The 12228-nt window shown below is 48.1% G+C and overlaps 1 protein-coding gene across 1 annotated transcript; it reads left to right on the forward strand.

Moving 5' to 3' along the window:
- Positions 1–11320: 11320 nt before the first annotated feature.
- Positions 11321–11971, forward strand: LOC124659788 (transcription factor LAX PANICLE 1-like). The gene has a single exon (XM_047197599.1). The coding sequence runs from the start codon at positions 11321–11323 to the stop codon at positions 11969–11971; it is 651 nt and encodes a 216-aa protein (XP_047053555.1).
- Positions 11972–12228: the final 257 nt, after the last annotated feature.

Here is a 12228-nt window from a genome sequence, read left to right on the forward strand (position 1 = left end):
AGGGAATTATAAATATGGCGGAGAAAAAATTCCAAAACCTGAAGTCGCATGACTGCCACATTATTATGACGCAGCTGCTTCCGGTTGCACTGAGGGGGCTTCTGCCGAAAATGTTCGAATACCCATTGTGAAGCTATGTGCATTCCTTAATGCAATATCTCGGAAGGTAATCGATCCAGCTAGTCTTCCAAGGTTACGGAAGGATGTGGTGCAATGTCTTGTTAGCTTTGAGTTGGTGTTTCCACCATCTTTCTTCAATATTATGACACATCTCCTCGGTTCACCTTGTCGAAGAGATTGCCATCCTCGGTCCTGTCTTTCTACACAATATGTTCCCCTTCGAGAGGTTCATGGGGGTCTTAAAGAAATATGTTCATAACCGTGCTAGGCCGAAGGAAGCATCTCCAAGGGCTATGGAACAGAGGAGGTCATCGAGTTCTGTGTTGACTTTATTCCTGACCTTAAGTCGATTGGTGTTCCTGAATCGCGACATGAGGGGCGACTAAGTGGAAAAGGCACGCTAGGAAGGAAATCAATGATATGTAGGGACGGCATTTCTTTCACTCAAGCACACTACACAGTTCTACAAAGTTCCACCTTGGTGGCCCCGTATATCACTGATCACAAGAATATTGTACGCTCCGAATATCCGGGCGATCCGAAGACTCGGATAACACATAAACATATGCGGACATTCGGCGGTTGGCTCCGAACACATCTCATTAATAACAACGCTATTGAAGATCGGTTGTACTTGTTGGCCGGGTCACCATGTTCGACTATACTCGACTTTCCAGGGGTACGAGATAAATGGAAATACCTTCTACACGTTCGCCCAAGATAAAAAGAGCACCAACCAAAACAGTGGTGTCCGCATTGATGCATCAAACACTAACGAGTGGGGAAAAGGACACATATTATGGTTACATAGAGGAGATATGGGAACTTGACTATGGACCTTCTTTTAAGATCCCTTTGTTTCGGTGCAAATGGTTCAAGCTTGATGGAAAAGGGGTAAAGGTAGACCAGGCTGTACGGAATAACAACGAGTGGATCTCAACAATCTTGGTTACGAGAGACGAACCATTCGTCCTAGCCAATGATGTGGCTCGGGTTTTCTATGTGAAGGACATGTCCTCCGGACCGAAGAAAAGAAAACGAAGGAAACGAGCTCATCCGATGAGCCAAAGCGTCACATAGTTCTTTCGGGGAAAAGAACCATCGTGGGAGTCGAGGACAAGACGGACATGTCGAGAAGATTATAATAAGTTTGCTGAAATTCCGCCCTTCACAGTGAACATTGATCCAACCATCGCGTTAAATGCTGAAGATACTCCATGGTTACGGTCGAAGCGATCATAATGTATTAATTATTATCTTGTACCTTGATGAGCTCATATTGTGAAGCGTTTGTTGTGATATGTATCAGTAACATTGGTTGTTTGAACTAAATGCTCTTTCCTTCGAGAAGCTCCCGGAAGCCCTATTTAATTACCCTGAGGTACTAGTTGTTGCCTCTCAGGCTGCTCTCTCTACTCTCCCCGGAGGGGGCTATATATAGCAATGTGTCTCCAGATAATCCCCCCCCAGATGAGGCCACCCCAGATAAGGCAAACACCAGATAAGCCTCCCCCAGATTTAGCCCCCCATCTTTAGCACCGGTTCCAGCCAGGAACCGGTATAAAAGGGGTATATAAACTAATCCACCATCTTTAGCACCGGTTCAAGCTAGGAACCGGGATAAAAGGGGTATATAATCTAATCCACCATCTTTAGCACCGGTTCAAGCCAGGAACCAGGATACAAGGGGTATATAATTTAATCCACCATCTTTAGCACCGGTTCAAGCCAGGAACCGGGATACAAGGGGTATATAAACTAAAGACAACGACTTTATTGAAATTTAACAAGATACGTTAACTAAACTTAAACTAAAACAACGACAACGACTTTATTGAAATTTAACAAGATACGTTAACTAAACTTAAACTATAACAACTTCTACTAGTTCTTCCGCGCATCCGTTGCTGCCCTCCTGGCTGCCGCCTCCTGCCGCAGCTCCTCCTCACGACGACGCTTATACATCTCCTCACTATCCAGATCCGCCACACGCGGCCGCTTATGCAGCTCCTGGAGACTCTGCCTCTCAAATGCTTCTATGGTAGGTGCTAGCGCCGCCTCCTCCCACTCCTCTATCTCTGCGAGCTGCGGGTCCACCTCATCCGCTGCTGCCCTCCTGGCTGCCGCCTCCTGCCGTAGCTGCTGCTGCAGCTCCTCCCACTCCTCTATCTCCGCGAGCTGCGGGTCCACCTCCACCGGCGGCGGCTGCGGCTTTGGGGGCATTGTGCAATGGGCTAGGGTTCGGTGATGAGTGAAATGGGAGAGACGGGGGCGTACTATTTACAGAGGGCGTGTAGGCGGGGAATCTCCGTACTGCGCGTCGTGGCGGGAAAATACCCCGCGCGGCGTCGTGGCGGGAAATATCCCGCGCGGCGTCGTGGCGGGAAATATCCCGCGCGGCGTCGTGGCGGGAAAATATCCCGCGCGGCGTCGTGGCGGGAAAATATCCCGCCTGCCGTCGCGTGGCGCGGAAAGTATCCCGCGTGGCGTCGTGGCGGGAAAATGTCCCGCGTGGCGTTGTGGCAGAAACCCGCGCAGCGTTGTGGCGGGAACTCGATCCCACGCGAAAGATAGAAAAAAGGTGGGAAGAAAGCAAAAAATTTCAGCCGAAATTTGGCCCTTTTGCACCGGTTCGTGGCTGGAACCGGTGCAAAAGGGTCTTTTGCACCGGTTCCAGCCACGAACCGGTGCAAAAGGGCCTCCCTTAAAACTGCCCGCGCGCCCCTCTTCCTCCTCGGATCGAAAGCGCGCGAGGAGAAAAAGACGCCGGCGAGGCTGCCAAAATTCTCCACGCGCCGCCGCCGTCCGCCGCCTCCGCCTCCTCCCGCGCGCCACCCGTCCTCACCGCCGCCGCCTCCTCCCGCGCCCTCTCCGCCCGCGTGCGCCGCCCGCCTCCTCCTCCTCTCGCGTCCGCGCGCCGGCCGCCGCCGCCCGACCACCTCCGCCCGCGCCGCCCGGCCGGCCCCCTCCCCCGCGCCGCCCGGCCGGCCCCCTCCGCCCGCGCCGCGCGCCTGCCCGCCCGCCCGGCCGCTCGAGCCAGAGGTGAGGCGCCGCCCGCCCCCTGCCTCCTTTTTTTTGTTTTAGTTAGTTTATATTTAGTTAGGAAATTTTAGTTAGAAATTTGTATTAGGAAATTTTAGTTAGGAAATTTTAGTTAGAAATTTGTATTAGGAAATTTTAGTTAGGAAATTTTAGTTAGAAATTTGTATTTGGAAATTTTAGTTTGGAAATTTGAATATGTAGGTTTTAGTTAGGAAATTTGAATATGTAGGTTTATTTAGATGGAAAATTTAGTTAGAAAATTAGTTAGATTTTAAATAGTATGTGTTAGAAAAAGTTACTTTGATTAGTATGTGTTAGAAAAAATTTAATTACTTTGATTCATATTCATAAGTACTTTATTAGTATGTGTTAGAAAAAATTAGTAAGTACTTTATTAGTATATGTTAGACAAATGTAGTAATATTTGTTACTAAGATATATATTCAAATTCAATATTATACTTGTTAGTTTGTATACGATGCCGCGCCCGCCGCGTCCTGGAGCTAGGACAATTTTAGAGGAGTTGCGGCAGTTGGGGGCAGTTCGGGACTGGGCTCCGCCGGGGTGGCACTGGGAGGTGTTATCTTCCGGGGCGCGCACCTTGGTGCGGAATCCGGGTCCCGTCGTCGACCCGGATATTCTCTGGTGGAGGTCTTATGGGCCACGTTCGTTTCGAGAGGAGCCGGCCCCGCCGGAGGTGGTAGCTCAGCGCATTGCAGCGGAGGAAGAGCACGTTCGCCGTTACATGTATGCGTTAGACACCATGTACTATAGGACCGGATGGTCAGTTATGCAGGGATCTCATGTTAGCTATGCTCCCGTTACTGTTCCGTGGCTTTGGGTGTTCACCCGGCGCGGCTCAGGACCCGGTCGGCGCCGTTGAGAGGTTGTAGTGTGATGTATTAGGGACCGATCGAGCTATATGTGTAACTCAGATCTTTGATTATGTATTGAGCATTATCCTTAATTTGCACTTATATATATGTGTAACTCTAATATTTGATCATTTATTTATATCATTATCTTGGTTAATTACTGCTTCGTTAGCATTAGAATAACTTGTAAGTCTTTGCAGAAACTATGGAACGAGACCTAGAAAAAGAATTCCTTGTCGAGGAGATTATCCGTGATGATGAGGATATCACCTCTCTTTACCTAAACCAATCCGGCGAGGGAGACGAGCGAACCCGTGGAGACGCCTCCGGTGAGGAAGATGAGCAAGACAACCGTGGAGACGGCTCCGGTGAGGGAGAAGGTGACGACTGCGAGGGAGAAGCTCACGACGCCGAGGTGTATATATATTAATTAACCAAGCCTCCAGATTTGTGCATATACATGTATTAACGTTGTTTCTTCTTTTAGACCTCCCGATCAACAAACTCTACTGGCGAGAACTAAACGAGGCGCGGCCGGAAGGATGGAAGACCATGAAAGGTGCACCATCACGGAAATCGCGATAGATGGCGAACCGATTTCTCCCAAGGCTCACGCAAAAAAGTTTGTAAGTCAATGCGGAGTTATTGTTAGGGACACCGTCCCGATCACCACTCAAGAATGGAAGAAACCTAGAAAGGGGGACGAAGGAGTTACTTATGTCGACACGAGATTAAAAAGTCTGATGTTTAGGAAACTGCTGGTAAATTTCACCTTTCCGGAGCCAACCGACTACGATAGTGAGAATGACAGGCCGGACCCCGAGGATCCCGAGCTGAATAGCGTACGGCGAAGAGTTAAGAAGTGGGCTCTTAAGAAGATGGCAGTACAGTTCAACGACTACAAGAAGAAATTGGACAGACTTCTTTGTCAAGAAAGGGAAGACTCCTGATTTCAATGGCCCCTATGAGAAGATAAAAGACCACTGGGAGGAATTTGTGAAGTTAAAGAAATCGGACAAGGCAAAGAAAAGGTCTGACACCAATACGAAAAATGCTTCTAATAAGATGTACTTCCATACCATGGGGCGAGGAGGCTACAAGGCTGGCAGGCCTAAGTGGGAGAAATGGGAGAACGAGCTAATTAAAAAGGGGATCCAGCCGGAGGTACCGAAATGGAACCAGCGGTCAAGGGATTGGTTTTACGCGCATGGGGGCACGTTGGACGCACAAGGGTTTTGCATATATACACAAAGACATAAGGAAAACCCACTTCCCATCGAAGCCTTTAGAAATGTTGCAAAGGAAGTTGAAGAGGGGAAGTTCCGTCCCGAAAGAGAGAAGGACCAGCTCACACGCGCCCTTGGGAATCCTGAACACTCAGGACGAACACGAACCACATCAGGTGGCAAGCCGTGGTGTATTGGGTTTCCTGCAGAAACGAAGAAATATCCCGATAGAAGCCGTCAGAGGCAAAAGGATGTGGTTCACGAACGCGTTGCTAAGCTAGAGGAGCAAGTGAGGATGATAATGTCAGGCTCAGTCACAGTCACCCAACCTCAACCTAATCCGCAGATAGAAGAAGTTGCATTCGATGCTACCGGCCAGGGATCTCAGCGGAAAAGCAGCGTGGCTTCCACGGAGCTGCCTGGTGATGATGCACATGTGGATCCGCGAGATGGCTCCTCCCTCCCCTGTGGATCCGCAGATGGATCTTGATCTCTACCCCGTGGACTTTATCACGAGTCTAAACCTTGTGAGCTACATTTCCAAACGATGGGCTACTTAACGCTCAAGGCGGCGGTCGGCTATGTCTTACCGCCGATGCACGATCAAAGATACCACTTCAATCCGGTTCCACCCGGCTACGCTCGTTGCCGGGGTGGATCAAGTTATGGATGGGTATGGGCCGCTGAGGCTTGACCACCCTGCCGGTGAAGGTGATTTGCTAGAGCTGGGAGAAGCCAAGAACACTACAGTTCTATGGCGAAAGGAATTCATTGTGATTCCGGGTTGGAAGGAGCCAACAAGGTCTCCACCGAGGCAGCATTCTCCACCGAGGCAGCATTCTCCACCGATGCAGCCGTCTCCAGTGCGTGAGCCTTCCCCGCCGGCGCGTGAGCCTTCCCCGCCGGCGCGTGAGCCTTCTCCGCCGCCGCAGCCCAAGTCTAAGAGCAAAAGGCGGACCGCTACGACACTGAGTAGTACCAAATCACCGAGACGCAAACAAGAGCCCCTCCCAAGAGTGCCTAAGGTTCCTCCCAAAAGACCTTATGACTATACAGTTGAGGAAAATGCCAAGATCGTAGCTGAACAGCACAAGCAACAAATGTTGAAACTGAAAAAGCCCCAGCTTGAGCCGGAGCCAGCTATATCTCTGGAAAAGAAGTTGAAACTGTCGAAGAACCTTCATCAACCTGAGCCAAGTCTTTCATCGAACTATGACCGGTCTATTCGCAAGTCAAATGTGTTAGCAAGAGGTCGGTGGGAAAAAAGTAAGGTAGAAGGGAAACCAGTTCCCCTACTTGGAACCCAGAAAAACTCGTGCCCCCCGCTCCAAGTGTATCCCGATGTCCTATCGTGCCTTGATCCGCAGATGGTAAAACTATACAAAGATGAGGCAGATGAGGCCGGTATGAGTATTCCTGAGTACTTAAGCCGCATCGATGCAGAATTCTTGTTCAAGGGTGATGATGTCCAAATAGCATACCAGTACAAGTACGGGCAACCTCTTGTCAGAGCCGAGGAGTTGCCTAATCTATCAACACAACTGCGAAGACTGCATAATTGGTACATGGATGCATGTAAGGATGGTAAGAACTGGATCATGGTGGCAATCACAGATGAGCACTACGGGCGAAATGACGTGATGAACATCGAATTTTGTGAATTATTTCAGTTATTCAACCAAGACGCCCTCGACAAATCTCTGCTGAGTGCCTACTGTCTGTAAGTATTATTTATGTAATTAAGTCTCTACCGCGGCTCATCCATTGCATGCATATAACCATACTCTCACTGTACTATGCAGAATGAAGATCCGCGAATGCCGCAAGGGGCAAATCTATGATCTTGGGTTCGTTGACCCATATACCGTGAATGGGTATACTGTCGACCACTCTCCCAAGGACACGGAGAATAACTTGGTATATGTCTTAAGGAAAAACTCATACAAAAGGGCAATACTATTTCCTTATAACTTCGCGTGAGTGTTACTGTCTTCACACATTAAATCTTTTTCGCTTACTCCATGTGTTAAGTGTAATTGATGAGTTATGCATATATATGTGTGTCCGCAGGTTTCACTATATCATGCTGGTCATTGAACCCGACACCGGGATAGTAGAAGTCATGGACTCGAAGAGTAAACCCCTTGAGGCGTGGGGGGACATGGCTGATATTCTCCTCAAGGCTTGGAAACGGTTCACCAACAAGTCTCCGGGTTTAAAGAATAAAGAACTTCGAATAAAACATGTACCGGTAAGTACTACCGGCTAGGCCGCGCATCTCTTTGATTCTAGTTTCAATACCATTATTATCATCCTTGATTATATATATATTATTTTGATTGAACTTTGTTCTCGTAAAGTGCTTGAGGCAGGAGGACGGGAATAATTTATGCGGGTTCTACGTTTGCGAGTTCATCCGCCAGAATACCCACCATAAGAGGGACATTTTGGAACAACTTGATGTAAGTAAACAACATTCATGGCTTTATTTTATCACCTTCTGTTTCATTCACATACACACACATATATATATTGACCACCGTACCTTCTTTAAATTATTAGATCCAACGGTTGCGGAACGGTCTTCTAGCAACCGAGCGTGTACGAGCAATTCAAGAAGAGCTGGCGGGATTCTTACTTGAGCAAGTCATAGCTCCTGACGGAGAACACTATGTGGCCGACATCCAATATCACATTTGATGTAGATCGACATATATATATATATGCATGAACGTGTGTCACTTTGATCGATATATGTAATATAATGGTTTCCTATATATATATATTTGAATTGTCTGCATTAATATTATACCGTATTTCGAATCGGGCAGAGTCTGTGCCGCGTCAGCGTTTTAGTGCAATTCCCTGCCGCGGCAGAGTCTGCCGCGGCAGGGAAGGGCACTAAAATGCTGCCGCGGCCTGACCCTTTGCACCGGTTCGTATTACGAACCGGTGCAAAAGCTCCCCGCCGAGCGCCCCACAGCCGGCCACGTGGAGATCCCTTTAGCACCGGTTCGTAAGACAACCGGTGCAAAAGGGGGGGGGCCTTTTGCACCGGATGGCTTGCACCGGTTGGCCATCCGGTGCATATGGCCTTTAAAAACCGGTGCAAAAGGGCTTGTTTCTACTAGTGATCCACGGAACACGATTGATGTAACTCGTAAGCATAACAATCTTCATTGGTTGCAGGTATTCAAGTTTCGGGAAAGACAGGTACGGCAAGCACAGGTGAAGCTACACGAATAAATGATTCTTATTATTCTATGCTGTCTCTTTGCCTCCATCTCCGGGGATGTGTTACCTCCCGGGTGGTCATGTGTACAATGCGGATGTGACACAGGTACCAATCATGTAATCATGTATTTCACAAAGACACTCACTCAAGAAGATGTACGGTAGAGAACCCTAGCTAGGCCGTCTCTTCTCAATCAAGGCATAGACGGCTTTTGATCGCTCACTGTGTCCGTGGCCATAAAGTAGCTTACGAGAGCTATCTTTCTTGTACGGCATACGTACCTTCTCCATGCATGAAATATTTTTAAACCTATGTTTTGTGATCTATGTACATCGTGTGATTGCCTACATCATCATATATTTAGCCGTATAAATGAATAGACAGCCATGCTACGCATGGAATCAATTTTCTACCGAATATTCACCGGAAAGTAATGGAGTACTATTCATGATTAAACTTGAAGAAAGTTAAGAGTGATATATTTTGTTATTCTATGTGGCCTATCAAGTATTGACTTTTGGCCTAATTTTTTTTTTCCAGGGGTTGATATTGCTCGTGCCTTTTAGTGTAAACAGTTTCTTTTTCAATCTGGTAGTAGCATACTAGGGATTCTTCTATGCTCTTGGCTCAACTGAAACCTATGACTAGAAGGAAAACATTAGAGAATTATCCCGTTTACTAAAAGGAAAATGCCATATGATATCAGGAAAATCAGAGAACCACACATGTCTTTTCGCAGTCATTCATGTTAGAAACATTGATAAAATACAATATTTTTTTGTCACCCCTACCTGATGCACAACATTTAACCTACCTTTATTCCATGCATGCAGCATATGTAGTCCAAAAATAATATTATCAGAAGAAAGAGACTACCGTGACACTTCCAATCAATTCTTCACGCGCCCTCGTTTTTTGATCATCGTGTACATTTATGTTTTATGGTTGCCGTCCATGTCGTGTTATGGATTTCTTCTTTTCATCTAACTTTATGGTTCTAGCCCTACACATCAAAGAGAAAGAAGTCCTAGCTCACACTAAAGTAATTATGTGAATCCAGAACAAAGCCTATTCTCATTTAAAGAATGGATTTTGTACTTACACGCATGCGTCTGTGTTTCCGTCACCATCGATTTATTTCTCGAGATTGCCGCCCGCCGCGGTAGATGAAAAAGTAGCTCTCTCTCTCTCTCTCTCTCATCGTTTTATCCGATCTCAAAGAAAAAATGGACGCTGATGGAAACACCGACACCCACTTACATGCAGGGGTGTGAGTGTTGCCGTCACCGTCCATTTTGCTTTGAGATTCGGATAAAAAGAGGGGAGAGAGGGAGAGAGCTACTTTCCATTCGTGCCAATCTCGAGGAATAAATTGACTGTGACATAAACACTCACACCCATGCGTGTAAGTAAAATATCCATTCTTATCCTCATTTTGATGCCAATTTGATATTTTACTAGCTCTAGAAGGCGCCAAATGACCATGGCGTGTTCGAGGATGTCTGATCGATCCATGTTTATGTAGAAGAAGTGGGACACAATAGGTAGAAATATGCTGATTAACCCAGAAGTCCCAATAAAGCCATGCCCAGCATGCAACTGCGTACAATTCGATGATGAAAAAAAGCTTTTCTTCTGTGCACACAGAAGGTCCGATGCATGATTTCATTTTATTTTATTGCATTTCAATCTGGCATATTTCTTGAAACACGATGAAACTCAACAAAATTCGGCAAAATAGTGTGAAACAAATCGAAAGGTCGACAACATAAACATGCACGGGACGGGCCGTGCATGTAAGAATCGCTGCTCTCATTGGATGGTATTATATTGCTAACTTGGGTGAGTGAGAATGAAAGGGTGTATGCATCTTTATAGCGAAGACCTTTTCTCCATTGTAATAGTAGATCCGAAATTCATACTAGATGTCTTTTTGATCGTCATATGATTTTGATGGAATGCAGAAAAATATAGTTAGAGACATTAGTTGGAGACTATACATGGGGTAACATGTTCTGCATTGATCAACACGTATGGTCCATGACTAAAAGCTTCGAAAATCATAACCATTGTACATGCCCTAAGCGCCCACTTGTGCAATTATGTGAGTCCATTTTGTCCTCTAAGAGCATCTCCACTCGTCTCCCCACAGAGCCCCCCACGGCCACATTTTTTCATCCGGACGGCGAAAAACGGCCCAGTCAGGCCCCCGGTTCCTCGTTTTGGTCCGGATTTGAGCCTATTTTCGTCCGGACTCCCCATGCCATCCTCGGTTTCCCGGGGTCTCCCGGGGACTCCGGATGAAGCTAAACCAACCGTCCACGCCCACGTGTCTCCTCTTTCGTCCGGATTCCCCGAGCCATCCTCTTTTTCCCCGAGAAACGCCGCTTGGGGAGCACACGACTGGGAAACTACTCCTCCCCACGCCAAATCTTCCTCCAATCCGGATGAAAATTTCGCCGGATTTGGACGTGGGGAGCGCCAACGAGTGGGGATGCTCTAACGAAGATGTCATATTCTTGCTTGTCCGATCCTAGGCACCTGATTGGTCCCTTGAAATATGCAAACAATTTTTTTAATCGCATACGCTGCAGGAATCAGACAACTATCAGCCAAACTGAAGCAGTGCCTTTCATCATGTGCTCATACGCTCCCATTGGCCATCCGACCCTAGCTGGCTAGCTGCACGCAGTATAAATACCGCATCACCTTCACGGCTCCACCCCAACAGATAGCTACCTCGATCTAGGGTTGAAACCAGCAAGGAGCACACAGTGTTTCCCTTTCCACACCTAGCCGCGCATCCTTCCTAGCCAGCCGCCATGGATCCATATCAGTACGAAAGCATGTATGACCCACGCGGTTGTGGCTTTCCCATCCACCCGCAGCCGCCCTACCTCATCCACCACCCGGTGGCCGCGCTTTCGGAGAGCAGGATGAGGGGCGGTGCCGGGCGGCGCCGGCCCGGTGCTAAGCTCTCGACGGACCCCCAGAGCGTGGCAGCGCGGGAGCGCCGGCACCGGATCAGCGACCGCTTCCGCGTGCTCCGCAGCCTCGTGCCCGGCGGCAGCAAGATGGACACCGTGTCCATGCTGGAGCAGGCCATCCACTACGTCAAGTTCCTCAAGACGCAGGTAAGCCTGCACCAGGCCGCCCTCGTGCAGCACGAGGAGGGATGCGGCGGTAGCCATGAGTTCTCTGGCGTCGCCGTCGGTCGTGGCGCGGATGGTGAGGTGACGGCGATGCAGCTTCCGGGAATGCAGGCTCTGCAGGAGGTGATGAGCATTTACCACTCCGGAGCTCTTCAGCAGGTGGAAGAGCTTGATCTTGATCTCGGCCCAGGACAGATGAGCAGTGCTCACGATCTGCCTCCTTTGCCTCCCTGCGTCTTTGATGAAGAGTCTGCTGGAGCGTGCTACTCCGTGGGCACTCTGCAAGGCGATGAGATCACTCACGGCCACGGACCTTATTAGCTTAGCTAATTAGTTAGTTACTAGTATGGCATGCAGTACTGGTTTCTGTAGGTTGTCTCTCTATGGATTTAGTGAGTCGGGTGGTACCTCCGTAGCAGCTATACTTGCTACCCAGTTAGCCTAATTAGCTCTTTCCTCTTGGCATGCATGCTTCTGTCGCTGATTGATCCAAGTGATCACAGAAGGCAGACTTAATTTCCTGCCTCCAGTCTCTCCATGTTTAGTAGTAGTACATCCTTAAAAGTTAAGGTCCATAG

Source organism: Lolium rigidum, chromosome 6 (assembly GCF_022539505.1).
Source record: "Lolium rigidum isolate FL_2022 chromosome 6, APGP_CSIRO_Lrig_0.1, whole genome shotgun sequence".
In the NCBI taxonomy this organism is placed as follows: domain Eukaryota; kingdom Viridiplantae; phylum Streptophyta; class Magnoliopsida; order Poales; family Poaceae; genus Lolium; species Lolium rigidum.

Bases quoted from the DNA above. Each gene is read 5' to 3' on its own strand.
- LOC124659788 (XM_047197599.1), top strand. From the start codon at position 11,321: ATGGATCCATATCAGTACGAAAGCATGTATGACCCACGCGGTTGTGGC.